Below are 27,142 nucleotides of genomic sequence, written 5' to 3' on the forward strand. Positions count from 1 at the left end.
AACAAATGTCTCTTTTTAACATTTATTAAGAGTTTACATATTAATTAAGGTATTAAATAATATTAGTAAAGGCTTGTTAAAGACATTCGTTAAAATGTTTGTCACCAGATCCACAGTTACAGTCCCAACATTACTTAACTATAATTAACCATTGATGAATGCTCTTTGTGACCCTTATTGTAAAGTTGAAAACAGTCATCCCTGAGTAAGACTTCTTAAATGTATGAGTGGGCTGAATAAGCTTCCCTTATCTGTAATTAACTATTTATTAATGCTCATAGTGACACTAACTGTAAAGTTGAAAACATGTATTCCTTAAATAACACTTCATAGATGCATGATAGTCCTGAATAAGCATTATTTAACCATAATTAATATTTTGTTAATGCTTTCTGAGACTTTATGCTACATGTTAAAAGTAAATACAATTATTTTATTTATCATTTCATTTGAAATAAAAAAACACAGTTACCTCTTGTACATAAGTCATCACGTCGTAGTGCAGTTGAAAATGACTTTTGTGAGGCTTATTTTGTGTCATTTTAGTCATAGACAGCCCTCTCACATTCCTGGATTTCTTGATTATGCAAGGCGCCTTAATATGCATAATTATACTTCAAATCCACGTTGCACACTCGTGCTTGTGTTCGTGTATGAGCAACTGTACTGTGCCGAAGCACACGTCTTCCAACCGTGCCAGGGCCAAGAAAGTGTACCGTGCTTGAGCACAGTATGGAGCACTCAACACTAGTCAAACAAACTGGACTTTGGGGGTCAAACATGCTTGTGCATGGTACGGATTGCATAGTGTGAGTGCGCCCTAAGAAGTCTTCCATTAGTGATGAATGTCTTCAACGCTACAATAAGGGTCACAAGGAGCATTAATAAATGGTTAATTATCTTTAAGGGATGCTTATTTGGCACTCTTACGCATTTAAGAAGTCTGTTGTCTTACTGTATGGATGAAGGTTTTCAACTTGGTTAATGCTTATGATTTTATTAACTAATGTTAAACTACTCTATATAAAATATATATAAATTAATAATATATAGTTAACACGAACACCGTTAATGATTGATTAACGGAGACATGAGTCAGTGAACTGCTAGTTAATGATGGTTACAAATTACTGGATTTAGTAATGCAATTTATTCATCAAATAACATTTCTATTTTATTATCTGTTAATAGAGGCTTTATAAACTATTATATAAAGTTTGAATCAACAACTTAAAAAAGATGGACAACATTAGTAAATGATTACTTGAAACATTAGTTGACTATTAATTGACTTTAAGTAAATGGTTATTACCCAATTAACTAATGTTAAGTAATGTATTGTTACTACTGTTATAACTGTAAATAAAATAAAGTAAAAGTAAATAAATAAATCTTCATAAACTACCAAATGATGTATAAATATTAATACAATTCATCAGTAAATGATTTCTTGACACATTAGTTTACTATTAATTGACTGCAAGTTAATGTTATTACGCCATTAACTAATGTTGATTAATGTGTCCTTGTTAATATTGTTACTATTAATAAACAATTAAATAATGTATGAATACCTTAAATAACATGAACACATTTGTAAATGATTGCTTGACACATTACTTAACTATTAATTGACTATTAGTCAATGGTTATTACTACATTAACTAATGATAATAATGTACCCTTATTGTAAAATGGGTTAGTGATGGAGCCATCATGCAGAACTACACCTATACGTATTGATGCTGGAGTTTTCATGGTTTGATGGACAATCAACTGACATACATGGTGCAATAGTAGCCCGTCCTCATCAGAAAAACGACCATAAAGATCGACTATGAGAGCAGCTTATCACAACCCATATTTACGTTTCTTGTTAGGTGGTGACTTCTAGCAGCTGCAAAGGAGAAGTACAAGAGTGGTCTGGGATGGATGGTTGGTCAAGTCAATGGCAAGTTCTTTAAACTTACTAATGTAGTAGAGTTAGGTCATAGTCACAGTCAGTAACATCAGGTACTTATTTTAACCTAAACCACAATGTTTTGCTAAACCTAACCAAACTGCCAAACTGCGAGTGTACTGCACAGATCCAGTAGTGTCGCTGGTACGCTACACTGTATGTTCAGTGGCTGTCTGGTGTTAACTGGATGCGTTTCTTTTTTTTGCGTTTTTTTAAAACAAACAGCCAACAGTGGAGCTGATGCAGCAGACTGTGAGCCATAGTTTCCCCAGTAAACTCGCTGTAGGAGCTGCAGTGTCTCTGGGCTTGTTAGGTAGGGCAGAGAGCTGGTATGGTGGAGCAGCAGCAGGGCAGCCCGCCTGTCCGCTCTACCGAAGAGATCGGTGTGTTTACCTGCAAAACTATGGCTTATAAACAGCCAAACACAGACATTACCAGAGCTACTGTGTGAGTTAACAGTTTGAATCAAGCATGGAGAACACAACCAACAAAGACAACCAATCAGAGGCAGAGAAGGGCAGGTCTTGTGAAAACACGAATGGGATTGTTTTGATAAAAGCATCACCATGAAATATACATGCTAATATTTTAGGTCCATTGTTTAAATTGCATCTTCGTCAGTGTCCGTCAACCTTTGTTTCTACTTTAGCATTCTTAATCTTATTTGTGATATCAGTTAAATGAAGGAGGATGTAGCACATACTCACCCCTCCCTGTGCTGCTCCTCCCAGTTAAGATCCATGAGGGGCCTGGTATCTGTGTGGCATCCAGGCAGCCAGAGGGGCTGTCAGCTGCAGGATCTCAACTCTAATCCTCCATAAAACACTGACTGAAAACACAAACAGCTGCCTGCCTGATCTGCTCTCCCCTGTCCTGTTGCTGAAAATGTTCCAAAGCAGAAAGCCAAAAAAGACAGACATGCATGAGGCCTCATGTTGTTTCCTTCCAAAAGACAAAAATATGTTGGAATGTTTCCTACTGACCGAATGCAGTTCTAATGACAGAACACAGTGAAGGATTAATTATGCCCTTGAATTGAGACACTCTGTGTAAATGGGTGTCTGTTATGTATATACAGCTATACCCCTTGAAAGAGTTAGGGTTAGTTATTACATTTGGGTTAGGCAGTTTAATCCTAGGATCACTGCCAAAGAAAATCAGTGGTTCATGGGGAAACTTCTGTGGCTATATCTTTAATAATATTCATCAAAATGATGAATGAGATATTCAGTAATATAACAACATTATAAACCAGTCAGTGTTTAAAATATACCAGCCAAATTATGGCTGAGTGAATAAATACTTTTATCAGTTCAAGCTCTTTGTTTAGCCTTGGTGGTTATTTTTTCCCCATGACTGTGTCTTCTCTGAATGGTTCAGTTCAGTTCTGGTTAAAGTGAGCTCTTATCTCCCCGGCTGCTATCAGGCTGAAAATGCCACTGATGGCGTGACTGGTAAACAGATTTACTGTCAGCAGCTGGAGGCGTGGGGTCAGGCATGGTAGCAAACAAAAGGTTTATTAATATCCATCACACATGATTGATACCAACATGATGAAAGAATGATGGTGAGTGCTGCTCGTTATGGATAGAGCACTCACTGTTTAGGAGTAGATTTCACTTTTAATTTACCCCTAACATTTTTGTAAAAGTTGGTTTAATGTATACCCCCAGTATTTATTTTTATGATAGGATATTTGAAGTAGCTTCTCATTGTTCTTTAGTTTCTATTTGCTATTTCCTGGAAGCACAGAAGTGACCACACACAACAGGACTTTTTTCATTTATTTATTGTTAAGTATTAGGACAAAAATTGTGAATCTATGATGTTAAATACAGTATATGTATAAGCATTAGACTTAATGACTTGATTCAGTCCCTAAGGCCAAATATTGAAAATGTTGCTGTTAAATTGTTTGTTGTAAATCAGCTATTCAACAAAAACAGATTACAAAAAGCACATAATTGCAGATGGCATTTCAAAAAATTTGCAGTGTTCAACATTTGAGGTTGTACAAAATACTATACTGTATAGAAGCATATGCTGTTACAATATACTATCACAATAATATGAATATTATTACATTTGGTGAACAGCACATAATCACTTGTTTAGGAATTAAAGGGGTCAAGACTTGAGATTTACAATGACAAAAGTGACTGTTGACCTCTAGTGATTTACTACAGCAAAAAAAATAGCTAATTTAAACACACGTTTCTTTACAATGATTCTAATACACATTTGCGCTTTGCGTCTTTGTTTTAAAGAAAAAACAACACATTGAATATAAGTATAAGTAATGCACAATAGAGACATTGCATTTTTCAGTATATTTAATAATGTCTTTAAGGTTATTTAACCTTAAAGTGGTGATCACTTCAGAGGTACTTTAGCCAAAACTGTGAAGCCAGGCCTTGTCCTAGAATGTTGATTTGAAACAAATGTTCTTGTAATAGAATCTGGCTCAGTATTCATTTCTTTGAAGTCTGTCTATCTGTGTCAGTTGTACTTCACCAGCCCATAGCACTACATGCAGGAAGTCATGAAAGAGCTGTCACTGAATTGTACGTAGTGGTTGCTGACAGGATGCCAACCACATGTAGCTCAACCAGTCTTCAGTATATAAATTAGACCTAAAGCCTGGCTGTGCTAAGTATGTTGTAATGAAACAAGTGTTAATTTGCAGGTATCACCCAACCACTTCTGAAAAATAAATATCTGAAAATGAATTAGCATAAGCAAACAGAGGGAATTAACAGAGAAATAAAGATTATCTAGGGTGCTTACAAACAGACAATGACTAATGCAGGTGAAGGTTGGGGTGGGGAGACTTTTTCATAGTGAATGCAACCATTGAGGCCTTAAAATAGACTGATTAATTAGTCCAAGGAAATGCGATTGATAAAGCGGTTTTACCAAGCGCAACAACTTACACTACTTCCTGACTGAAATTATGATTTTTGTCCAGAATTGCTTTTGTATTAATTAATCCTTTCAGCAAATAGAAATATAAACAACACAGTTTGACTTGACAGGATGGCTCTGCTCTTGGGTACGCTCCATGTAGTTTTAGTGTAGTATGATAGCGTGGAACACACCGTAGTGGAAAAACTACACAACTCCATGACTTGAATCTGTATCAATAGACATGTAGTGTAAATAGATACTCAAACTATTACCTAAGTACAGTACTCAAGTAAATGTACTTCATTACTGTTGGCCCCTGGGAATACACGTCACATGAATTACATAAATAAACTATGTATAATATGAGTAACCCCTCGAGAGGGAAGCTCATTTTGCAGTCTTGTCCTTTTGCGTCAGTTTTGCCAACAGCAGTTGGAGATGAAGAACAGGTTGGGTAGCACAGGCACTGGTGCCTCACGACAAGGTTTCTAGATTAATTTGACAGATTATGGGTTCAAATCTGTCGGTCGGCCAGGGACTTTCTATGTTGAATTTGCATGTTCTGGATTGTGTCTTTTGACTTTGTCTCCTCTGAGGGATTTTCTGGCCAGGTTTAGGAGATTGATTCCAAAGGATTTCTGTCCATAACCTGATCATCAGTCACAAGGCTTCACTCTGGCCACTCTGTTTATATGACCACAGGCGGGTTCAAAACGACCATAGGCGGGTTCAAAACGCAAAACAAATGTCATGGCACATTTAAGCGGCAAAACTAAAAGCTTCAGTTGATAGGGCAGAGGAAATTCTCCAGATGAAACAAAATTAAACTTAAGACTTCTGAAATAAATACTTTCAGACAGCTCTGTCGAAGCTCTATTTTACTGTATGAATCTGGACTGTGCGTGTGACATTTGATGTGTAGGTGAACTCAGAACATTTATCAACATGAAATACTAACCAATCCTGTCTGGAAGTCAGGAGTGTCAAATAATGAAGTTGATCTGCTGATCCTTGTGCACATATGTGCATGTTAAGGGAGAGATACACATATTGTTTCTGCAGGTCGCTGCAAGTAATGTCATTTTTCTAATTAGAGATGTATTTTACCCATCAACCTCCCATCCACTATTAATCAGAATTATGATTTTTATGACCTTTTCTGCAGGGACACACAGTAGCAGTCCACCCCCTCCTCCTCAGTTGAGTATCCCTGAATTTGCTCATATGCAATCCAACAGAGTTGTTGATGGGACAGAGGATTGGGAAATGGTGGAGATAGCGGGTCCAGTGGCCAAGGACCACATACTTGTCCCTCAGCGAAGATGAGTGCCTGCTGTTTACGTAAACACTGATCATCCATAACATTATAACCACGGACAGGTGCAGTGAATAACATTGATTGTCTTGTCACCATGTTACCTGTCAATAGCTGTGATATATTTGGCAGCAAATTAACATTTTGTCCTTAAAGTTGCTGTGTTGGGAGCAGGACAAATGGGTAAGCCTAGGGATCTGAGCAACTTTGGCAAGGGGCAAATTGGGATGGCTAGAGCATTTCTGAAACTATAACTCTTGTTGGGTGTCCCTGGTCTGCAGTTGTTAGTACCTACCAAAAGTGGTCTAAGGAAGGACATTCTCTGAACTGGTGACGCACGTGGGGAGTGAAGGCTAGATCATGTTGTCTGATCCCACAGAAGACCTGCTGGAGCACAAATTGCTGAAAAAGTTAATGGTGTTTCCGGTAGAAATGTGTCAGAACACACAGTGCATTGGCACTTGCTGCATATTGGCTGTGTAGTTGCAGACTGGTGCCCATGCTAACCACTGTCCGCTGCGGAAAGTGGCTACAATGGGCATTACAACTGGACTACGGAGCAATGGAAGAGGGTGGCCTGGTCTGATGAATCACGTTTTCTTTTAGATCATGTGGATGGCTGGGTGCATGTGTGTCGCTTACCTGGAAAAGAGATGGTACCTGAATGCATGGGAAGAAGGCAGTGTGATCCTTTAGGCAATGTTCTGCCGGGAAACCTTGGGTCCTGCCATTCATGTGGATGTTACTTTGACACGTACCACCTACCTAAACATTGTTGCAGACCAAGGACACCCCTTCATGGAAATGGTATTCCCTAATGACAGTGGCCTGGACACCTTGTGAAGTCCATATCTCAACAGGTCAAAGCTGTTTTGGTGGCAAAAGGGGCACCTACACAATATTAGGCAGGTGGTTGCAATGTTATGGCTGATCGGTGTATATCAATGTGCCAGGCCCTGGCGCACCTGGCTCTTAGAAAAGTAAAGACAACCTCTTCGCACTACGTGCCTTACTTTGCACCCAGATTATTTGCCGTTTAACTAGCAAAAGGGAGTTGGACTCTAATGTACTTGTGCCATGCGTGACAGATTGTCTAAATAGTGTCCTTTGTCTCTAAAAACCAACAGGATATAGGACCATTTTGAAGTTGCATTCCTTCAGAGAGATGTTCCCAGTTCATCCTCAATAGGTTTGTGTTTTTACAAAATTACCACCACCTAATGTGTGATATAACTTCAAAATTTATTTTTAACTAGGTAGCATATCATACCTTTCCTGTTAAACTCTGCTCTGCTTTGTTTCTCCCCACAGGCAATAAATAGAATATGGTTTCAGTCCACAACCAGACCTCAGTTGGAGAAAGAATTTAAAAAGTGCAGTAGAATTACAGATAGAGAGGCTATGTTTGGGTGAGTCACACATGAGTTACGCTGGAGACAGTTCCTGGCGTTGCTCCCAAAAAATGACATTATTTGGATGTGAGCAGAGAGGGCGGCCAGATATCATGAGAGCCACAGAGAGCCCTGCCATAAGTGATGAAAGTGATGGCAATTACCACATTGTGTGTGTGTGTTAGTGTGTGTGTGTTTGTGTGTGTTAGTTAGCCAGTCAGGCTAGTGCCCTTGGCCTTGTAAGGCAGGGTTATCTGGGGTTATATATTTGATCCCTGCCTTCCCTGCAGGTCTAGCAGCTGCTTCCTCTTCACCTGGCCTCTGTAAGTCTGCACAACTGGTTGTATTTTGTATTTATTTTGTATTCATGCTGTTTTTTTGATACTGTATTTTCCATTTATTAACTAAAGATACATACATTTAAATCTGATCTAATTTAACAAAATAGTTAAGTTAAAACATGTTAGTTAGTATTATATTAGCTATAGTAGCTATATTTGAAGATTTTAACTAACCAGATTTTAACTAACCAGGCAAGTAATTATCCAAAATACTACATTTATATATGTATGTATATGTATATATATATATATATACATATATATATATAAATGTATTGTAATTCTGATTTTTGTGATAGCCTTGAAATATCCTACTTGCAGTTTTGTCTGCCCACTTCAGGTGGATCACTAACTTATAGTGTCTGTCTACGTCTGAGCTCACCTGTCATCTGAGTTGAACCTACTGGTAAATTCTTTCCCTTCCTAATGCATACATAGATGTTCATATTATAGAAAGGGTGATATAATATGTAGAGGACAAAGATGGATTTCTTCAAAAATCATTGAAACCAATAGTATATAAGCATCATAATACAGATGTTAAGATGAAGTATCCAATGCAGAGTGCAACCTTTATCAATCACTGTTACCTGTATGAACATTAGTGCAGCCATGGGGGATGCAGAGATGTCTGTGTTTGGGGCGGCTGCCCCGTACCTCAGGAAGTCGGACAAAGAGCGCATGGAGGCATCCACACGTATATTCGACATAAAGAGGGAATGCTTTGTCCCGGATCCGGTGGAAGAGTTTGTGAAGGCAACCATCAGCAGTCGAGATGGAGACAAGGTCACTGTAGAAACGTACCATGGGAAGGTCAGTGGTTACATTTTACCAGTTTAAAATTGTGCTTATATTATTGACAACACATATGATGTTCTTATTATTGAAATGGCAACATTATTATAAATCTAAAGCCTAAGATTAAAAAATCAACATGTACAAAAATAAGTGTAAGCAAAATGCTGAAATACAGCAATTGAAATAGTCTGGGGATAACCAGAAGTATAGGGCAGGCTGCGGACACAGTTTTGTAAAAGATGTGTTGTGTTATGTCAGACTCCCAAGTGCACTCATTCTTCAGTGCACTTGAAGTCAACCAGTCCCAGCAATGTATTTAAATCCATTTAGTCACTTTGATTAAGTGGACCACTCCAGTCACCAGGGTCAGTTAAAGCAGCACAGGACACACTTTAGATGTGAGTCTGTGTCTGAGTCTATGTGGGAGTCCTTGTCTAGGAGCAAGTGTTAATCTCAGTGTAAATCTATGTGTGAATTAAAGCATCTATCCTTGAGTGAGTGTAAATACAAGTTCAATTGAGAGCCTGGCTACTATGTGTCTCCAGTCACGACACTGAACAGTTGAGTGATGAAACGAGGCAGTGCTGCCATCTGGCAATAACAGTGTAGGCATACTTCGTAATGTTACACGAGCACTGTTGGTGATAATATGGTAGCACATGCAGGTCACAGAAACATCAAAAGAAAAATGTACTCATAGAAAATATCATTTTCAGGTGAAATGTATGTGACCATTACATATTAATTCAAAAACTGCATTATTTTCCTTAGACTGTAACTGTCAAAGACTCCCTGATTCTGCAACAGAATCCTCCTAAGTTTGACAAGATCGAGGACATGGCCATGTTGACCTTCCTCCATGAACCAGCTGTGCTGTTTAACCTCAAAGAACGTTATGCAGCATGGATGATCTATGTGAGTAACCTACAATCCAATAAACAAGATTTGTTAATAAATTCTACTGTGCACCACTTAAACTACAGTTCATTAAAGTTTGGTTTCACTAAGCCGAACACCTCGTACTGAAACCTATCAAGATGCGATAAAATGGTTAATTATGCCTGTTTGTTTGTTTTCAAATATTGTTCTATTGGCATTAGTTATCTCTTTAACATGGGAAAAAACAACAAAATAATGGATTGAAAGTCACAAGCACAGGAATCTCTATCAGAATGAGAAATTAGTCTGTCCAAAATTTGAACTCATCAATATATCAATTATTTTAATTTCTAAATGGCCAATGGTTGAAGTTAAAAATTAATGATTTATCTGTAAATTTCAGACCTACTCGGGGCTGTTCTGTGTGACTGTCAACCCCTACAAGGGGCTGCCAGTCTACAACCAGGGCGTGGTTGTTGCCTATAGAGGAAAGAAGAGGAGTGAAGCTCCTCCTCATATTTTCTCCATCTCTGACAATGCTTACCAGTACATGCTGGCAGGTAAAAACTAATAACACAGATAATGTTTCGGGTATGTTTTGTAACATGTAATAATGCTTAATCCAAAAATAATAAAACTGTACTATCCACAAATTTGTTTTTGTAGACCGTGAAAACCAGTCTATTCTGATCACGTATGTAACGCCTCATACTTTAAAAGCATGACACGACATGCTCTATAAAATATTATTCATCATTTATCATCTTTACAATTACAGTGGAGAATCTGGTGCAGGAAAGACTGTCAACACAAAGCGAGTCATCCAGTATTTTGCAAGTATTGCAGCTGGAGGCATGAAGAAAGACCAACATGCCAAAGACAAGGTAAGTAATAAGCTCTGTCAAATGTCGAGTTCTGAAGGGATTATGGGTAATCTTAAACTGGCCAAAATAAAATAGATTATCCTTACTTGGCCAGTTATTCCGAGTGTAAAGTGTAACATTCACTGAAGAATGTCTCAACTCTGTAAATGATTTTCATTTCAATGGCTACTGTGTGACATTATTTGTAGGCAAGGAAGTTTGAAAAACTGCAAATATTACTTGATGCCACCAGAGGCTGCTAAAATGTCTTTGTGTAGCTTTAAATATTAATTACACATTGAGCACACACACTGTTCTCTTTGACAGGGCACCCTGGAAGATCAAATCATTCAGGCTAACCCTGCTCTGGAGGCCTTTGGTAATGCCAAGACCATCAGGAATGACAACTCCTCCAGATTTGTGAGTGTCTAATTTGTAAAAAATGTATTTATTTCCCATGCAAACAAAATCAGTAGCAGCAGCAGGTTTCTTCATACTGACAACCTTTATCCTTTCAGGGAAAATTCATCCGAATTCATTTTGATACCAGGGGAAAGTTAGCCTCTGCTGATATTGAAACATGTAAGAATAAATTCCCTTATCATACATGCACTAAAATTGTAAATATAACTTACGTTTTAAAACGTAGTTGATTTTACACATGGGAGTATTTTCACTCTTGCATTTGTCACTTGTAAGACCTTCTGGAGAAGTCTCGTGTGACCTTCCAGCTCAAGGCTGAGAGAGATTACCACATTTTCTACCAGATTCTGTCCAACAAGAAGCCTGAACTCCTGGGTTAGTACATTGCTGTGGTATCATCCCATTTCTCTCACTGGAAACACACACACTCATGCACATGCACACACACACGTGCACACACACACACACATGCACACACACACAAACAAAACAATGTTATTGGCTTTTCATTGCAATTGTGTTGTCCCTTTGTCTGACCCTGTTTGACCCTCTCTCTGTGCCCTCCAGAGATGCTGTTGATCACTAATAATCCCTATGACTACGCCTTCATCTCTCAAGGGGAAACCCAAGTGGCCTCCATTGATGATGCAGACGAACTGATGGCAACAGATGTCAGGCTCTTACGCTTTCCTTTTTTTAAATTTTTTTTTTTTACAATTTTAACATACCTTACCTTTTACTTAATGGACTTGCATTTCTACAGCACTTTTTCCAAAGCATTTTGTAACATTTGTCACATTTGCTCATTCACACACAAATTAATACACTAATGGCAGAGGTTGCCATGCAAGGTGCCAACCTGCTCATCGGGATCAATTTGAGGTTCAATATCCTGCTCAAGGATACTTTGAGTAACTTCCAGTTACTGGATTACCCGCTCTACCTCCTGAGCTACAGCCTAGTGTACTTGCACTCAAAGTTGCACCAAAATTTGAAACTGGCTCAGCTGGGCACAGCAAATTGTGCTGAACTCAACGGCTGAAAGGGGATTACACCAGATTTAGACTGAAAACAGCCCTGTGTAAAAGTCCAGTTGCAGTAACAGATTAATGAGTTAAAGAGTTATCATACTGTATGCTGCAACACTGAAAAACAGTTTATAATACTAATAGAACTTTGGAAAGTCATCACGGCTGCAACTATTTTATCTTTCATTACAGTGATATTGAAAAACAGTTTATATACAGCATTCAGGACACAAAGTGGGTTTGCATGTATTTGATTGAACAATGAAGCACCTTGCTGGACGGTGTCCAGTTGCAGCAAAAGTAAGGAGCAGCCCACCACTGTTTTGCAGGCGCCCTCTGTGTTGGCACCCCCACTATGTCAACAGACTTGCTCCATTTAAATGAATGAGAGGACTGTGTTTTTTCATAGAAAAAATCTGAATGAGGCTACACGCTGTTTTCCACATACAGGAACAAAATAGTAAGCAACACTGACTTCTCATGAAGCTCTGTGTGTTTGTGTTGCATTGAGCATGTAATCTACACTCTGCTCTAAAGTTATGTTTATATGTAGCTGCTGAACTAAACACAAGGAACACATTTGAGTACAAAAGAGCTCTTTCTGCAGTATCTGTTATGCCAGCTTAGGTTTCATTGTTGTATTAAAACAGAAACTGTTTGACAATGTTGCCTAAGCTGGCAAGATTGATCAGCATCAGGGTTACTGCATGTACCTATGCTGGATGTGTGAACAATCATGAAGTTATCAAGTTCTCCTCCACAGAATGCCTTCGATGTGTTAGGTTTTACCCAAGAGGAAAAAAACTCTGTTTACAAGTTGACCGGTGCCATCATGCATCATGGTAACATGAAGTTCAAGCAGAAGCAGCGAGAGGAGCAAGCAGAGGCAGATGGCACTGAAGGTGAGAGAAGCTCTGTATGACAGGTTGGCTCAGAACTGACAAAGAGAACCATGGCATTAGTAGGCAGTTTAACAGTATTCACATTCCCTCTTCAGATGCTGACAAAGTAGCGTACCTGATGGGCCTTAACTCTGCTGACCTCATCAAAGGTCTCTGTCACCCAAGAGTCAAAGTAGGAAATGAGTGGGTCACCAAGGGACAAAATGTTGCCCAGGTAAGAAACAAAAGAAGTCAACTGAAATCTTTCTTATAAACAAACGTTCTATACCTGACATGTGCAAAAAATATTTTTTTCCTTTGTGGCTGTGAGGTTGTATAAAAAAATTACACAAAAAAGTTCATTTTCAATCATTTGTATGTTTTGAATAAAATACTGTATATAATGTCTGTTCCACAGGTGACTTATGCTGTCGGAGCTCTATCCAAGGCTGTTTATGAAAAGATGTTTCTGTGGATGGTTATAAGAATCAACCAGTCACTGGAGACCAGGCAACCCCGTCAGTACTTCATTGGTGTTCTGGATATCGCAGGATTTGAGATCTTTGATGTGAGTAGTCTTATTAAAACACAATAAAACCAGCACCTTCAGTATTAAATGGATGGACATTCAGACTCTTTTTTCTCTTTGCAGTTCAACACCTTTGAGCAGCTTTGCATCAACTTCACCAATGAAAAACTGCAACAGTTTTTCAACCACCACATGTTTGTGCTGGAGCAGGAAGAGTACAAAAAAGAGGGCATTGAATGGACTTTCATTGATTTTGGCATGGACTTGCAGGCCTGTATTGACCTGATTGAGAAGGTGAGATACTGCGCCCTTTACACGTTAAAGAATAAAAATAAATAAAAAGTGTTTCTTTAAATAACTTTTATTTTTGTCACCTCAGCCCATGGGTATCATGTCGATCCTTGAGGAGGAGTGCATGTTCCCCAAAGCCAGTGATACCACCTTTAAAGCTAAGCTCTATGACAACCATCTGGGGAAATCTGCCAACTTCCAAAAGCCCAGAATTGTCAAAGGGAAACCAGAGGCCCATTTTGCCCTGATGCACTACGCTGGAACTGTTGATTACAATATCATCAATTGGCTGGTGAAGAACAAGGATCCTCTGAATGAGACCGTTGTTGCACTCTACCAGAAGTCTAATCTCAAGCTCTTATCTGTCCTTTTTGCAAATTATGCTGGAGCTGACTCAGGTACCCTGCCACGAATATCTTTTTGATTTTACTTTGAAGTTTTTATTTTTTGTCTAGCTCCACGGTTACACATGTTTTTCTAAACAGTTATGCCGGAAGGTGCTGAAGGCAAAAAAGAGAAGAAGAAGAAGGGATCATCGTTTCAGACTGTGTCCGCTCTTCACAGGGTACTGTATATGATTGTGTATTGTTTTTATCCTAAAATATGGTATTTCACTGAATGCTTTAACAGCCAATAATTATGAATCCATGCTTGCCTTGTAGGAGAACCTGAACAAGCTGATGACCAACTTGAGGTCTACTCACCCTCACTTTGTGCGCTGCATCATCCCCAATGAGACCAAGACTCCTGGGGCCATGGAAAATCCTCTGGTGATGCACCAGCTGCGCTGTAACGGTGTGCTGGAAGGCATCAGGATCTGCAGGAAGGGCTTCCCCAACAGGATCCTCTATGGAGATTTTAAACAAAGGTATTATTTAATTTAAGTCAGTTACTATATAACACTGTATAATTCTAGATAGAAGTCAAACTTTGAAAAAAATGATTCTCCGAGATACATGTTTTTGTCTTTCAGATATCGCATTCTGAATCCTGCTGCCATCCCTGAAGGTCAGTTCATTGACAGCAGGAAGGGAGCTGAGAAACTCCTTGGGTCTCTTGATATTGATCACAACCAGTACAAATTTGGACATACCAAGGTATAAGATGAAGTTGTTCTGATAATGGGAAAAGTGAAACATTGTAGTAGGAGATGAAAAAGATAGCAACAAAGTAAAATACCCATTGGTGTTGTAGGTGTTCTTCAAGGCTGGATTGCTGGGTCTCCTTGAGGAGATGAGAGATGAGCGTCTCTCCAAAATCATCACTTCTATTCAAGCCAGATCTCGTGGGCTTTTATCTCGTATTGAGTATCAGAAGATGGTTGAGCGAAGGTATCGTTTGTGTCCACCTGATATTTGTCATTAAAGATTATTGGTTTGTATTTGTATTTAACTGTCGCCTTCTATTTTCATAAATATTTTAGAGATGCATTATTAGTGATCCAATGGAATGTCCGTTCTTTCATGGGGGTCAAGAATTGGCCCTGGATGAAGCTGTTCTTCAAGATCAAACCTCTGTTGAGATCTGCAGAGGCAGAAAAAGAGATGGCCAACATGAAGGAAGAATTCCTCAAGCTGAAAGAGGCTTACGCAAAATCTGAAGCTCGTAGAAAAGAACTAGAGGAGAAAATGGTCACTCTTCTCCAAGAGAAGAATGACCTGCAGCTCCAAGTTCAAGCGGTGAGAATGGCACTACTTTAACATTTTCCTTTGAATGTGTCATCATGGTATTTGCTAATGGGATAAAATGTTTGGCAGGAGCAAGATAATCTCTGTGACGCAGAGGAAAGATGTGAGGGGCTGATCAAAAACAAAATTCAGATGGAGGCAAAAGCCAAAGAGCTGACAGAAAGACTGGAGGACGAGGAGGAGATGAATGCTGAACTAACTGCTAAGAAGAGGAAGCTGGAGGATGAGTGCTCTGAGTTAAAGAAAGACATTGATGACTTAGAGTTAACTCTGGCTAAAGTGGAGAAAGAGAAGCATGCCACAGAGAACAAGGTAACAAAACACAAAACTTGACTGTGCAATCACTCCATGTGTCCCAATGACCATTTGTCCTTGATAAAAAAAACCTCTGCTGGCCATAGGTTAAGAACCTGACTGAGGAGTTGGCAGCTTTGGAAGAAATCATTGCCAAGTTGACCAAGGAAAAGAAGGCCTTACAGGAAGCTCATCAGCAAACACTGGATGATCTGCAGAGTGAAGAAGACAAAGTCAACTCTCTGACCAAGGCCAAGGCGAAGCTGGAGCAGCAAGTGGATGATGTAAAAATCCATATCAAAATTGTACTACTTAGATGAAATTGTTAGTGTGAATAATTAAACATTTTACAAATGACATAATTATATGTATTTGCATTAAGCTTGAAGGATCTCTTGAGCAAGAGAAGAAGGTTCGAATGGACCTTGAGAGAGCTAAGAGAAAGCTGGAGGGAGACTTAAAGTTGACCCAGGAGACTGTAATGGATTTAGAAAATGATAAGCAACAGCTGGAGGAGCGCCTGAAAAAGTACAAATTTATCATGATATTGTTCTTTTAGTATGATCATTAAATAATATGTACACAGTTTCAATCAGCCAACACTGATTAAACAAAATGTTGCAGGAAAGACTTTGAGATCAGCCAGCTGACTGGCAAAATTGAAGATGACCAGGCTATAATTGCTCAACTGCAGAAGAAGCTGAAAGAGCTGCAGGTAAAAATGTGCACTGGTGGGTCTTATTTATTTGCTAACATTTCCCAAAGTATTGCTACATTTAAAGTTGTTGTTTCAAAAACTAGGCTCGTGTAGAGGAGCTGGAGGAAGAGCTGGAAGCAGAGCGAGCTGCCCGAGCCAAGGTGGAGAAACAGAGAGCAGACTTAGCCAGAGAGCTGGAGGAGATCAGTGAAAGGCTGGAGGAGGCTGGTGGAGCAACATCTGCTCAGATTGAGATGAACAAGAAGAGGGAGGCTGAGTTCCTGAAACTCCGCAGAGACCTTGAAGAGGCCACTCTGCAGCATGAAGCCACCGCTGCAACACTCAGGAAGAAACAAGCTGACAGTGTTGCTGACCTGGGAGAGCAGATTGACAACCTGCAAAGAGTTAAACAGAAACTGGAGAAGGAGAAGAGTGAGCTCAGACTGGAGCTGGATGATGTTGTCTCCAATATGGAACAAGTAGTTAAGTCTAAGGTATGTACTTATTAAGATGCCCATGGCAAATTTCCAGGCTGGCGAGAACCTGATTATTTGGATAATGACAGCTTAATACCTAGAACCTGCCCATGAACACCTCCAACTTGAATTTATTGTTCTTATTAGACAAGCTGAATGAGCCAAGCTAAATTTAACATCAAATCTTCTGTCCCTCTAAAATGGAATACATTATATTATATTGCACTATTATTGCAAAGTAGTCAATAAATGTTGAGAGAGGGGGGCATACTGTGTTACTCATATTGCCCATCGTATTAGAACAAAAGTAAATAATGCCTGTGAACTATGGAATGTTTCTTATGAAGACTAACTTGGAGAAGACCTGCAGAACTTTGGAGGATCAAATGAATGAATACAGGACGAAGTGTGATGAATATCAGAGATCCCTTCATGACTTCACCACCCAGAAATCCAAGCTTCAAGCTGAGAATGGTCAGTGTTATACTCCTTTTGATTCAAATAATACACTTATTTAATGTAGAGTAATGCAATTCTACAACGTGACCCAACTTTGCCCCTTTAGATGAGCTTTCAAGACGGATGGAAGAGAAAGACTCACTTGTTTCTCAGCTGACCAGAGGAAAGACTTCCTACAGTCAACAACTGGAAGATCTTAAAAGACAACTGGAGGAGGAAATTAAGGTATGAAGATGGCAAAATGTATACATTTATCTTAACATCTAAAGAATAGCTGCATGTTCAAGAGAAATACCCACATTATCAATATCAATCCAGGCCAAGAATGCATTAGCCCATGCAGTGCAGTCTGCTCGTCATGACTGTGACCTGCTCAGGGAGCAGTATGAGGAGGAGCAGGAGGCAAAGACTGATCTGCAGCGCAGCATGTCCAAGGCCAACTCTGAGGTGGCTCAGTGGAGAACTAAGTATGAAACTGATGCCATCCAGAGAACCGAAGAACTGGAGGAGGCAAAGTGAGTCCAATATACAAAACTTGAATCTTAAAATATGAGGTAAGATAAAGACTTCAAAAAACAATTAACAAAAGAAAATAAATGTCATTGTTGTTTGTGCAAGCTGCACAAATCTCCTACAGCTTTTCAAATAAACATGGTTTTAACACTAACCTCTTGAAATACTTGTACATGCAGAAAGTAGCAGCCTAGAATGGCCATATGGGTAAACTGCCAAGGGATCTACAACAAATCTATTGGGGCAATGCTGGCAGGTCATAAAAAGGTACCAGGTCAAAACACAGGTAGCAGATATCAGGCACAAAACCACAAAGACAAGAACAGGAACAGGTATAGGTGGCTCAAATGCAAATGCACAATATGACAAACTGGCCAGGGGAATGGGCTGGTCTGCTGCTTACATAAACTGAAGGAATGATGAGATGAGCCAGATGTGTCATCAGGTGGGGATATTGGGAATAAGAACAAATAAGCAGGTGGATGTGGGAGTCAGGTGACCAGAATTGGCAGAAAAGTCAGAGGGCACTTGGTGGACAGGTCGTGAAAGGCAGGTCTGAAAGCTCCTCAGAAATGCATGGGCCTGAGGGAAGTGATAAGTGGTTGGAGGCTGGAACAAAGGGTCAGATTGAGTAAAAAAAAATACAACAAAAAGGCAGCTGTTGTGACAGGGAGAAGAACTACCAAAGGGACACCACCAGCTTCCTGACATATGTTGTCTTTCCTTTTCATTTTATTTAGCTCATTGTCAGTGCACATTCAATCAAATAAATACTGTGAATACAGCCCATCTAAGCTAAATAAGCATCCATAATAGTCCCCAGGATAATAAGCCATCGCACTAGGCTTTTTGCATGTCATTAGAAGACAGTATAACTGCAGTGAAAGTCAGACTTTCACTATTCTTCTAGCGTATCTGGAAGAATATAGGAGCTGCCAATTGGACCTGAATGTACATAAATCCTTCAGAAGTTATCCACAATTTCTGTTCGAGGGAGCTAGGCATTTGAAATGATTCATGGAAAAATCATGTTTATTTTGAAAGGGCTCAGGCAGCATAACCCGACACGCATTGTCTTATATGAATTCAAACGCCTTTGTCACATGTTGCTCCCGACCACCTTAATTCCCTGGCATAAAATGCCCCAAAAATAAAAGCATCAGTGTATAAGACTTGTTTTTCATTTATTTTCAGAAAGAAGCTGGCTCAGCGTCTGCAGGATGCTGAGGAGGCTGTTGAAGCTGTGAATGCCAAATGTTCCTCTCTGGAAAAGACCAAACACAGGCTGCAGAATGAGATTGAAGATCTCATGGTGGATGTGGAGAGGTCTAATGCTGCTGCTGCTGCTCTGGACAAGAAGCAAAGAAACTTTGACAAAGTAAACCTGTATTTTCTTATCATCAAAACCCATAAACAGTATAGAATAGTTAATCAAACAGTATATTCATATGCAACCTAGGGTTTCAAAGGGTTCTTAAAATGCAAGTATAATTTCCTCAAATAATGCACATTTTTGCAACTGTAAAGAGCTCTATGTTGGGATTTAAACTTTGTACCACTTGAATCTCAATGTCTAGGTCCTGTCTGAGTGGAAACAGAAATATGAGGAGTGTCAGTGTGAGTTGGAGAGTTCTCAGAAGGAAGCGAGGTCTTTGAGCACTGAGCTCTTCAAATTGAAAAACTCCTATGAAGAATCTCTAGACCAACTGGAGACGTTGAAGCGAGAGAACAAGAATCTTCAGGGTAAAATATCAGTGATTACTGTATGTCTTAGCAGGCAAAACACACATATTGCAAGTGCCAAAAAGGTGAATTAAATACAACTACTTTCATACACAGAGGAGATTTCTGACCTCACTGAGCAACTTGGTGAGGGAGGAAAAACTATTCATGAGTTGGAGAAGGTCCGTAAGCAGCTGGAGCAGGAGAAGAGTGAGATTCAGTCTGCCCTTGAAGAAGCAGAGGTAAAACTAAAACCTCAAATCCTCTTATATTGCTTCTATGTATAGATCCAAATGTAAGCTGTAATTTGGAGAAAAGTTTGAAATATATATAGTTTGACAAAATCCCTGATGTCTATCTTAGGCATCTCTTGAGCATGAGGAGGGCAAGATTCTGAGAGCCCAGCTTGAGTTCACCCAGATTAAAGCAGAAATGGAGCGCAAACTAGCTGAGAAAGATGAAGAGATGGAACAGAACAAGAGGAACCTGCAGAGGATGATTGACACTCTTCAGAGCTCTCTTGAGGCGGAGTGTCGCAGCAGGAATGAGGCCCTGCGTCTGAAGAAGAAGATGGAGGGAGACCTCAATGAGATGGAGGTCCAGCTCAGCCAGGCCAACAGGCAGGCAGCTGAGGCCCAGAAGCAACTTAAGGCTATTCATGCACATCTGAAGGTAAAAAAGGGGGACTTACTTTCATTATTTTTTGCTAGCATCATTATTACTACGGTATCTTTGTAACTGGTGGTATTGAAAATTATGCAGGATGCTCAGCTCCAGCTTGATGACTCTCTGCGAGCCAATGATGATTTGAAGGAAAACATTGCCATTGTTGAAAGGCGCAACAACCTGCTTCAGGCTGAACTGGAGGAGCTCAGGACAGCTCTGGAGCAAACTGAGAGAAGTCGCAAACTTGCTGAGCAAGAGCTGCTGGATGTTAGTGAGAGGGTGCAGCTACTGCACTCACAGGTATGAAAGATGAAAGATCTAACATTTGTTTTTATTCTTTTTTAAAATGTTGCTCTATAGGACATTGTATAATGTTATTGCCTTGATTGTACAATAAAAGAACACCAGCCTGATAAATCACAAGAAAAAGCTGGAGGCAGATGCATCCCAGCTTCAGACTGAAGTGGAGGAAGCAGTGCAGGAATGCAGAAATGCTGAGGAAAAGGCCAAGAAGGCCATTACTGATGCTGCCATGATGGCAGAGGAGCTGAAGAAAGAGCAGGACACCAGCGCTCACCTGGAGCGTATGAAGAAGAACATGGAGCAAACCATCAAAGACCTGCAGCACCGTCTGGATGAAGCTGAACAGATCGCCATGAAGGGAGGCAAGAAGCAGCTGCAGAAGCTCGAGGCCAGGGTTAGTATTTCTTTTACATTTGTGATTTGTATACTTTTAGACAGCAGTGATGTTGAAATTTTTTGGAAAGTTAGCTATAAAACATTGTCCTTGACCAGGTCAGGGAGCTGGAAAATGAGCTGGAAATGGAGCAGAAGAAAAGCAGTGAAGCTGTGAAGGGCGTCCGTAAATATGAGAGACGTATCAAGGAACTTACCTATCAGGTTTGTGGAATGTAGCTATAGCCTTATTATTTTGCATGTGTGGTTTAAGTTCTTAAGGAAATTAAGTAACCTTTCTGTTATTTTGACAGACTGAGGAGGACCACAAGAATATGGCAAGACTCCAAGATCTGGTAGATAAGCTGCAGCTGAAAGTTAAAGCTTACAAGAGATCTTCTGAGGAAGCTGTAAGTGTGGAAAGGTCGTAATTTGGTTTCTTGCCTTGTCACTGTGTAACTATGTTTATTTTATTTAACCTAAACAGGAGGAACACGCTAATGTTCATCTTGGCAAGTTCCGCAAGTTGCAGCATGAGCTGGATGAGGCTGAAGAGCGAGCTGACATCGCTGAGTCTCAGGTCAACAAGTTGCGTGTCAAGAGCCGTGAGGCCGGCCCGAAGGTCTGAAGCATGCACTCTATAGCATCTGACGTTAACACATGCTGCCCTCTGTTGGCTGCTTTGAACTTGTATGCTGCTCTGCTCTTCAAATATTAGCACAAATATGAGTCAATAGAGGTGTTTTAGTTGAAATTAGTCTGCTAATGAATACTTTGCTTTGTGGCACTAGAGCAATACTAATTTAAAAACGTAAATGCTTTTTCTCTTTTTCTTTCTTTTCAACTTCCCCGGCTACAACAGAAAGGGTTTGATGAGGAGTGACGCTTTGGAGCCTGCAGAAATCCTTTTGCCTGCTGTATGCCATAGATCCCCTCAACTATCACTATTCACAACCTGTAGTGCTTAATAAAATCTGATTTTGCTGTTGCACAACATTGCATTCTTTCATTTCTTTTTTTAATTATATAAGTAGGTTCATGGGACCAGGAAATACTGTGTTTAATATAACGGTAGTATACTATATTACTCATATTTTAAATCATAATTATGTATATAAACATGTAGGAATGTAACAATACCAAAAACTCATGATACGATATGTATCACAATATTGAAAAAAGAAAGAAAGAGATGACTTGAAAAATGTCCTTTAATAAAAAAAATTGATGTATACAGCATTTATTATTTGTATACAAGTCGTTTTACTTTTTACTTGAGGTACTTCTGCAATAATTTTTGTCAATGTAAACATTTGACCAATTTAAATCGGCCTGTAAAATATTTAACAACACAAAAAGTGGTAAGTAGGATGTAAGGATTCAGATAAGAAGCCCCGACAGTATAAATATCTGACAGATAAATAATGAAAACCACTTTTTTCCTTTGTGTGTGACTTTTAATGTATTCCATGTATTAATGTAGTCTGAGAGGGACAGGTCTGCTCGAATGATTTATAAACTGAGCTGGTTTTTCTGTGAGAACTGTTGTAAAATGGAGGTTGATCCATGAACAGAAATCAGGTGTCATAATTAACAATTAGAAGACTGTGTACAGACTGATCAATGTGTCTGATCACATTCAACAGACTTGTAAACCTGTAAGACTGAAGGCCGCTGGAATACTGTCTCCCCCCCCCCCAGCAGTATGATTGCACCCTCTGCTGTTCAAATAGAACAATACAATGACATGGAGAGAGAGAGTAGAATGGGTAGGTATCATCACAGTCCCACAACGGTATCTGAGCATTTTTTTTTATCATGATATCGCGAAATTTGGTATATAGTTACATCCCTAATATTTACTGTACATGGAATTGAAACTTAGTTTACCTCTACTAATTCCAGCATTCATTTTTGTATACTAAATAGAATACTTTCAATGTCAGCACCTTACTTTTCCATTAGGATAAGTGGAGTGAGTTTGATTAAAATGTTTTGAGATAAATAATGATGAAAGCCAGGAGCCAGCAAGCCAGCAAGACCAGAGTTAGGCCTAAGCAGTAAAACTCTGGGGACCATAAAAGTGTGGTGGCAGAGGGCCTAAAATTGCAAAGTTGAGGTAAGGTGATTACTAAAATGAGAGAGATAAAACAAATCTCTTGTTCTGAAAATAGAGTTAAAAACAGCCCAAAAGCCTGGGCCTCAAGGTCATCAATAAACCAGTGCTCATACTCAGGCCTACCATAACACCATGCATAATCCCTTGCAGCTGCTCAGTAAATCCCTGGTCAAGTCTGCCTGTTCCCACGAAGGGCTGGGCAGGATTTCAAAGAATCAAACATTCATATACCAAAATAAGTCAACAAACAAAGAACAAGAGCAGATTACATTGGGATGTCTGTCCTACATTTTCATATAATATGGCATGTTGAACTGAGTTGAATTTTTACATGTTACTCATTTGTATATTGGGTTGTCCAAGGCTTATCAGCATTACAAATCAAAGAGGAGTTGTTTAGCAGTTTAAACTGGGCATGTTGAGTCATATTTTTAAGGAGTGTGCAGTGCTATTGAGAAATCTATGTTCTAATCTGATGTTCTTTGATAACCTGAACTAAGAGAGTGCTATCCTTACCTGGCTGTCTAGAGCTTTGTGTTGGAGCTGGTGTCAGGTCTTGGTCATTGTTGCTACTACTAGCAACTAAATAATGATTTGGGGCGGAGGAGGGAGGAGCGGGAGGCCTCAGACTCCCTTTGTGTGAAATACAGGGAGCCCTGTGTCTTCTCTTATTACATGTCATGTCCTGAACTCCCTGAGTGGAGAAGCAGGTATCTATTAGCTAATGAAAGCTCATTCACACCTCTGGTTAAAGAGGTGTACCACATACAGCACAGTATGTGCTGAGGATTATCAGCATGACTGACAGGATATCTGAGCCCATGCTCAAATGAATAAGAGGACTGACCAAAGATGGAACAATTCACTGCCACTATAATTAGACCACCTTTATCATAGTATATGATGGTTATGGTCTTATCCCAGAAGTTAAAAGCAGTCACCTTCACACTGTTATATAGTTTTAATAGAACCAATGCTTGCTACTCTCACTAACTGGTCTAACAACAACGGTCATTTAGTTTATAGCCAGTTAATCAAAGGTTTTACACATGCAGTTCTGACCCAGGTCTCTCCAGGACAGTCTCTCTCTGCTACAGACAAAGTCATTTGCCTTTGCAGCAGCAGCAGCAAAAGTGGTTGTATGGAAAAAGTCAAAAAGGTTACTTACCATGAAGAGCACTGATCACCACAAATAAAAGAAAAGGGCACCACATACAGAAATTCAAACCTCATCAACAGAAAACCCAGGGCGGTTGATGTAATCTATCATGGTCATATTTGATGTAAAAGATGGAGTGACCTTTTAGCACAAAGGCGAGGAAAAAAGTTAAAGGGTCATTCCGTAGTAAATCATTATTCAAACAGTTAATTGCATAAATGAACAAAAGGACCATAAAAACTTAAAACATTCAGTTGTAGCTACTAATTTGAAAAACATAATGTAAAACTAACATACTGTATCAATAACATAGTGACTAAAACAACAACAACAATAGTAATAATAACATTATTGTTATTATTATTATTATTATTATTATTATCAATAATAATAATAAAATAATAATAATTATTAACTTTATTCCTATAACACTCTTATAATTGCTTTAAAGTTGACTGAAGAGCAAAGCAGAAGCAAAAGATAACAATAAATGAGCCAAAGTGACAGGTTAAATCAGAAAAATATGATATTGATATTATGAGTAGGTCTTTATCATGGTGTCCTCCAGTACAATGGAGACATGTAGCAAATTGCTCCCTCTAAATGTCTTGCCCAGTTTGTATTTCATTAAATGTTTATTTCTTGTGACATAAACAAAGAATTTAAATCATGTCCCCTTTAATGAACAGACCTGTAAGGTCGGTGTTATCTTCACTTGGTCTTTAGCGGGGGCATGGAATCTCTCACTTCCATTTGGCACCCTGACGCCAGCTGTCAGTAACAAGGCCGGGGAAGTTATCAGAATGGAAATAATCTCAGCACTTGTCAGCAGCTGTTGACCCTCCTTTTATCTCTTGACCTTTGAAGGGGTTGTGATTACTGGTGCTATTGACTGGCTTGGCATCATAGTTGCTTTTCATATATATAATACATGCTATATAAGTTAGCATAGTTTCAAAAAGTATTAAGTGTTGTAAAATAGTGGGTGAGGTCAATAACATCTAACTAAATAAATGAGTTTTGGGGTATAAATCAGTAAGGTCGATGAGCAGTAGATAGTAGGTGTTTAATTCCTTTTGGAGAAACAGATTTTGAACACATCTGTTGATGGGGTACATTTCAAAGATATTAGAAATATGAGTGGAACTTAAGCATCTCAGTAAACTCAGACTCCAAACAGGAGTGGCATTTTAGAAACATTAAAATTTTATGGGCTGTGGAAGATACCTGTCACTCTCAGTATATTTATGTGAGACAGAGCCTGGTGTAAGGCCATTCATCTGCTCCAACTGATCCTAGATCCAGGCAAAGGCAGGATCCTGAAAGCCTCTATGGCTGCTCTCAGGAATCAGTGCTGGGTTCTCAGCAGGAATTTCACACAGTTATCTTTGTCCTCAAAGGCGCAATGCCATGTCTACAGGACTGTAACTGAGGGGACAGCTTTTGCTGGCTGCAGTCTGGTAATGGGAGAAGGCTGGTGCACGTCACGATGGCATAACCCTCTATTGTGTGTCATCATTACTGCCTTTTAGTGAATCTCAAGCATGTCACCTGGCAGACCTCTGTCTGTGCCTCTTGTGTGCCTCACACTTGTCGCCTGGTTAATCGCACAGACTAATGTTCTTTATTTAGATCAACCCGCTCAGAATCTGACGGCTGTTTATGTTACTGCAAAGTCCATTCTATGATAACTAAACACAATATGTTATCAATGAATCACTGCAACTCCACTTAAGCCCTCTGGGTAATTGAGACTCATACATGACATGCTTCTCTAAAATATCTCCCCAGATATTTTCTAGATCTTCCCCTGTGTTTAGAAAACAATACCAGTGGTTGGCATCTACACAATCCTCATTAATATAAATCATTTAAAGAATGCAAATGATCCTTTTGATTTTTTTTGTTTTGTTTGCTGCTGTTTAAAAATGCATTGATAATGTCTTCTTATTCCTTTCGCAATCTCCAACACATTTATTGTTTAACATTTACGCAAAAATATACTAACTTAGACTGTTGGAAGGTAATGTGATTATATATGAAATAATTTGCAATTATTCAAGAAAAAACAGATACTGTATATAATGCATATGTGCTTCTATTTTTTGCTTGCTTTGATTTCAATTTAATCATTATTTCTAAGTTTTGCAGAAAGGACCAATAATGAAAATACAAGAGTCTCTAGGCTTGCTAGGTGGAGCAAACAGTCCAGCCGTCTGCTGCTGCTGCTGCTCCGCATCCCCAACCCCAACGTGTCTCCATCACCAGAGACACTGCAGCTGCAGTTTTTATGTATAGGTAGGTCATGGTCGGCACTTTTGTTTTGCTATAGAAGGAAAGCAAAAGTACCTCAAGTAGTAAGTAAAAACAAATTGTATATGAATAATAAATGCTGTACACATCACATTTATTGTTAAAGGACATTGTTCAAGTAATCTTTTTCTTTGTTTTTTCTTAATATTGTGATAAATATCGTATCGTGGACTATTTATCTTGATGATATCATAACATGACTTTTTGGTATCGTTACATCACATATACCATGCCTCATCACCACATGCGGATTAATGCACAGGCTTCCCTAGGCTGCAGCCTAGGGGCCCCACATGTGGAGGGGTCCTTGAATTGGTCAGATTATTTTTTAGAAATTTAAATACACTTTAATGGAAAAATTCATTGACCTCTATTGGTCCGTGGGGTAATAAAAAAACAAAACAGCACTGATTGGGCAGACATGGGTCACCTCATCCAATCAAGCTCATCGATTCGATTTGACCTACCTACATCACCGGCCGTTACCTGTCAACCAAAATTTTGAAGCGGCAAAATGTCTGACAAAAAACCCAGTGGGGCACAGAAGCGAAAAGTGCAGCGGGAGAAAGAAAAAAGGAGAACAGAGACAGAGAACTATTAGCAAAGATTCCCAAATTAACAGGATATTTTAAGGCTGCTGGTTGTCAGGGTCAAGAAGATGCGGAGGTGGAGGACGATGACCGTGACCACCACGGCTCGTCATCTTCTCAAGCTAGTGAGGAGGGTGAGACAGCGGGCACACCCACTACAGAGCC

The 27,142-nt window shown here is 39.3% G+C and overlaps 1 protein-coding gene across 1 annotated transcript; it reads left to right on the forward strand.

Moving 5' to 3' along the window:
- Positions 1-8,526: 8,526 nt before the first annotated feature.
- Positions 8,527-21,734, forward strand: LOC141016616 (myosin-7-like). The gene is made up of 37 exons (XM_073491089.1): positions 8,527-8,727; positions 9,484-9,627; positions 9,995-10,151; positions 10,258-10,285; positions 10,370-10,475; positions 10,782-10,874; positions 10,973-11,036; positions 11,154-11,252; positions 11,445-11,548; positions 12,669-12,807; positions 12,903-13,021; positions 13,205-13,354; positions 13,439-13,609; positions 13,695-14,004; positions 14,104-14,171; positions 14,269-14,474; positions 14,580-14,703; positions 14,801-14,937; positions 15,030-15,285; positions 15,364-15,606; positions 15,696-15,872; positions 15,971-16,116; positions 16,213-16,303; positions 16,390-16,779; positions 17,109-17,235; positions 17,327-17,445; positions 17,539-17,735; positions 18,928-19,111; positions 19,311-19,476; positions 19,573-19,697; positions 19,819-20,127; positions 20,218-20,421; positions 20,522-20,818; positions 20,917-21,021; positions 21,111-21,206; positions 21,284-21,418; positions 21,659-21,734. The coding sequence occupies exons 1-37, from the start codon at positions 8,527-8,529 to the stop codon at positions 21,677-21,679; spliced, it is 5,808 nt and encodes a 1,935-aa protein (XP_073347190.1). The 3' UTR covers positions 21,680-21,734.
- The last annotated feature ends 5,408 nt before the right edge of the window (positions 21,735-27,142 follow it).

The sequence above is a fragment of the Pagrus major genome, chromosome 21, assembly GCF_040436345.1.
Source record: "Pagrus major chromosome 21, Pma_NU_1.0".
Classification (NCBI taxonomy): domain Eukaryota; kingdom Metazoa; phylum Chordata; class Actinopteri; order Spariformes; family Sparidae; genus Pagrus; species Pagrus major.